The 3,934-nt window shown below is 53.8% G+C and overlaps 1 protein-coding gene across 1 annotated transcript; it reads left to right on the forward strand.

Moving 5' to 3' along the window:
* The first annotated feature begins 567 nt into the window (after positions 1–567).
* LOC102833754 (G-protein coupled receptor 35-like) lies at positions 568–3,136 on the forward strand. Its single transcript, XM_006875224.1, has 2 exons — positions 568–603; positions 2,219–3,136. Exons 1-2 carry the CDS (start codon positions 568–570, stop codon positions 3,134–3,136), a joined length of 954 nt encoding a protein of 317 aa, XP_006875286.1.
* The last annotated feature ends 798 nt before the right edge of the window (positions 3,137–3,934 follow it).

Here is a 3,934-nt window from a genome sequence, read left to right on the forward strand (position 1 = left end):
GCACAGGGTAACTCGGGTGTGTCCTGGGCAGCTGGCCCTCCTCTCCTCTGAGGCTGTGAAGCCTCTATTGTGGGTTTGACCCCACTGGACCTGGGGAGCACAGGCGTCTACCCCATAGAGCTGGAGGGCTGTTCTCGGAACCTTCTACCGGGTTTCCACGCAGAACCTGTCCTGGGAAGAGGTTCTATGGGTGGAGGCCTTGGGGTCCTCAGCAGACCGAGGTGGGGTTGGCTATGCGCCCTCAAGGGGCAGAGGGAGGGAGGTGTTGGGAAGGGGGCTGTATGTGGTGGAAACCTCCCAGCCCATAGGTTTCCCCCCTGAAGGCTCTTTGGGGAAGTAGCTTTGCAAGTTAGGTCGCTGAGGAACCAGAGGGGCATTCGCTGATGTGCAGGAGCAGGGGTGGGCTTGCTGTATCCCCCCCGCACCCCCGCAGGAAAAGCAGAGCTGAGTTCATGGGGTCACCGATCCCAGCCCGGAAGCCCCAAGTCTTCCAAACCTAGTGCGGGAGGCCACACTATCCAGGGTATCCACACAAGTATTCTCTGTCCAGGAAGGAGGCCAGCTACCATGGGTGTCCTGGAACACAGGTCCCTGTGCTTGGGGGTATGTAGGACTTACCCTGGCAGTAGTGGCTTCTGTGGCCCCCTCAGCAAGGCTGGGCCCTGGGCCCTGGGATCAGGTCCTCACATCAGGATGTTTCCTGGTGGTGAGGTGGGGCATCGAACCCCTAACTTCACAAAGCAGGGGACTGAATCACCATCAGCATTGGCCAGAAACTGATTCCTAGGAGGCAGCGAGCAGACATGCCTCCTGTTTTCAATGTTTACCGATTCTATTCCTCCCCGTCACTCTCAACTGCTCTGCCGGGTTCGAGGGTTCACTGCAAGGGTCGCACAGAACTCACAGAGCACAGCCAGTCTTGTCCCCACCCCTGCTGCACACCCCCTTCCCCTGCTGGAGCAAGTCTCACTCTGTGGGTTGTGTGGTTGGAAAAGTGACTTGGGATTTATTTAAAATAAAAATGAAGAGTTTTCTGAATGGCAGAGCAATGTTTTGCCAACTACAGATACACAATGACATGTTGTTGTTGTTGTTGTTAAGTGCCGTGGAGTCGGTTCCGATCCATAGCGACCCTGCACAGGGTTTCTGAGGCTGTAAATCTTTACGGGAGTAGAACGCCTCATCTTTCTCCTGCACAATGACACGTACCAGGGTATAAAGAGACAATTAGAGACCAAAAAAAAAAAAAATTTCAAACAAAATCCAAACCCACTTTCTCCAAGTCAATCTCGACTCAGAGCAACCCTCTCTCTGTGGGAGCAGACAGCTTCATCTTTCCCCAGAGGATCAGCCAGAGTGTTCCCACTGCCAGCATTGTGGTTAGCAAGCAGGGGGTAACCTTCAGCATCACCAGGGCCCCTGCTAAAGCCTGTGACTGGATGACATTTACAGAGCTTGGGAGGGTGGGTGGTGTTAAAGCCATGTTAGGAGAAAGCAGAGAGTTTTGTGAGGACCCAGGCCCAGGGAAGAAGAATCTTTTCTTTTTCCTGAAAGGTAGCCGAAGGGTATTTTCTGGGAATTAGGCTACCGGTAAAGGCACAGGCTCTACCTGCTGGGAACTTGAGAACCACACTCTTCAGCATCACCATTCTAATCTGCACACTGTTTGGTCAAATTCCCCGTGTTGGAACATATGAAGAAAAAGGAATTTGGGTCTCGTATGAAACAGGGCCTACATTGCAGTCAGAAGTCTTAGCTTGTCGAATGTGTTTCCTGGAACTGGATTCCTGATTCCACTGTTTCTATTTGTCTGATTCTCCTTGGTCTAGGAGGTTCTCAGCACAGGAACTCCGGGTCCAAAGGAGGCATCCCGTTCCCATCTCTTCTTTCTCTATAGAACTGGGGTCTCCCACCTCTGCCTCTGGGACAGCTAGTAAACCTAGTGGGATGGCAAAGCTGACCGATACCCCAAATTAGGGTTCCATATGGTTTATTTGCTTAATTGCACCCCCACAAGAATGCTAGACACATTATCAGAATAACTAGCAAGCGATCCAGTCCCTTTGGTGGGCCACTGGGGCACTCATTTGCATAGTCCCACCCAGCATAGTCTCAGAACCTGGTTTCCCTGCTGGTCCAGCCAGTAGGGTCCGGGAGGTTCTGAGCTGTGATCCTAGGCAGGGAGTCTGGCCTGATGACCCTCTCTTCCTCCCCGCAGGCTAGCATCATGAACAAATCCTGCAACTCTACTTTGCCAGACTTGTTCTCCCACATGACCTGGGCCTACACGATCACACTGGTGCTACTGGGTCTGGTTCTCAACTGCCTGGCGCTCTGTGTTCTGTGCTGCCGCCTACCCCAGTGGACGGAGACCAGAGTCTACATGGTCAACCTGGCGGTCGCTGACCTATGCCTAGTCTGCGCGCTCCCCTTTTTCCTGCACACCCTGAAGATGGAGAAGCAGGGCACACTGTTCTGCTACCTCTCTCAGGGCATCTACCTGGTCAACAGATACATGAGCATCAGCTTGATCATGGCCATCGCTGTTGACCGTTACCTGGCCGTGTGTTACCCGCTGCGTTCCCGCGGGCTCCGCTCGCCTCGTCAGGCTGTGGCTGTGTGTGCGCTGCTCTGGGTGCTGGTGGTCAGCTCTCAGGGGGTTCGCTGGCTCCTGGACATGCACGAGGGTGGCTTCTGCTTTTCCAGGCAGTCCCCAAAGTTCAACAGCATCCTGGTCTCGCTGATGAGCTTCTACGTACCGCTGGCTGTGCTGGTCTTCTGTTCCCTCCAGGTGGTGACCAGCCTGGCCCGGAGGCCTGCGGCTGACTTGACCCAGGCAGAGGCCACCAGGAAGGCCTCCCGCATGATCTGGGCGAACCTGGCTGTGTTCGTGGCCTGCTTCCTGCCTCTGCACCTGGTTCTCACGGTGTTCTCCGCCATGGCCCCGGACAACTGCGACTTGCGGCGGACGTTCAGCATCTTACTCTACTTCACCTCCAAACTCTCAGATGCCAACTGCTGCCTGGACACCATCAGCTACTACCTCATGGCCAAGGAGTTCCAGGAGGCGAGCGTGAGGGTCTCTGGGGCCAAGGTCCACAAGAGCCAGGACTCCCTGAGCATAATTCTCACCTAGGGGCTGCAGATGTGTGCGTCCAGCTGCTGCAGAGCCTGGGATCTTGGACCCCTGGGATGGGAGAGGAACACAGACGAGGACGCAAGGACTAAGGTCTGAGTCAGGCCAGCCCCAGGGACTCCAAGGGGCAGCACACCTGGACATGACTGGGTGTCAGCTGGGTGTTGGGTGTTGGTGGCTGGCTTGCTTTTGGAAGCTCAAGTGAAATCTCCCACATGGCAGCTGAGACGAGATTCCCAGTGGAGAAGAAGGGATGCAGGCTTGGAAGCTCCAAGGCCCATTTCCCACAGGCCTCTAGGGCTCTTGCTTTGAGGCCTCCCTGTGCCCTTTCCTCCATCCATGGGGAGATCTAGGGATCTGCAGCTGCATGCTGAGCAAATAATACGAGAAGCTGGGTTCTATGAAGAAAAATGTGGCGTCAGGATTGGAGGAAGACTCATTAACAACCTGTGGTATGCAGATGATACAGCCTTGCTTGCTGAAAGTGAAGAGGACTTGAAACATTTACTTATGAAGATTAAAGAGCACAGCCTTCGATATGGATTATATCTCAATGGCAAGAAAACAAAAATCCTCACCACTGGACCAATAAACAACATTCTTATCAATGGAGAAAAGATTGAAGTTGTCAAGGACTTCATTCTTCTTGGATCAACTATCAACACTCGCGGAAACAGCAGTCAAGAGATCAGACGACATATTGCACTGGGCAAATCTGCTGCACAGGAACTTTTTAAAGTGTTGAAGAGCAGAGATGTCAGCTTGAGGACTAGGGTGCGCCTGACCCAGGCCATTGTG

The sequence above is a fragment of the Chrysochloris asiatica genome, unplaced genomic scaffold, assembly GCF_000296735.1.
Source record: "Chrysochloris asiatica unplaced genomic scaffold, ChrAsi1.0 scaffold00314, whole genome shotgun sequence".
In the NCBI taxonomy this organism is placed as follows: domain Eukaryota; kingdom Metazoa; phylum Chordata; class Mammalia; order Afrosoricida; family Chrysochloridae; genus Chrysochloris; species Chrysochloris asiatica.

Excerpts from the sequence above, each read along its gene's own strand:
- LOC102833754 (XM_006875224.1), top strand. The coding sequence starts at position 568 with ATGGGTGTCCTGGAACACAGGTCCCTGTGCTTGGGG. Across the intron at positions 604-2,218 it reads ACAGGTCCCTGTGCTTGGGG|GCTAGCATCATGAACAAATC; the intron begins GTATGTAGGACT and ends TCCTCCCCGCAG.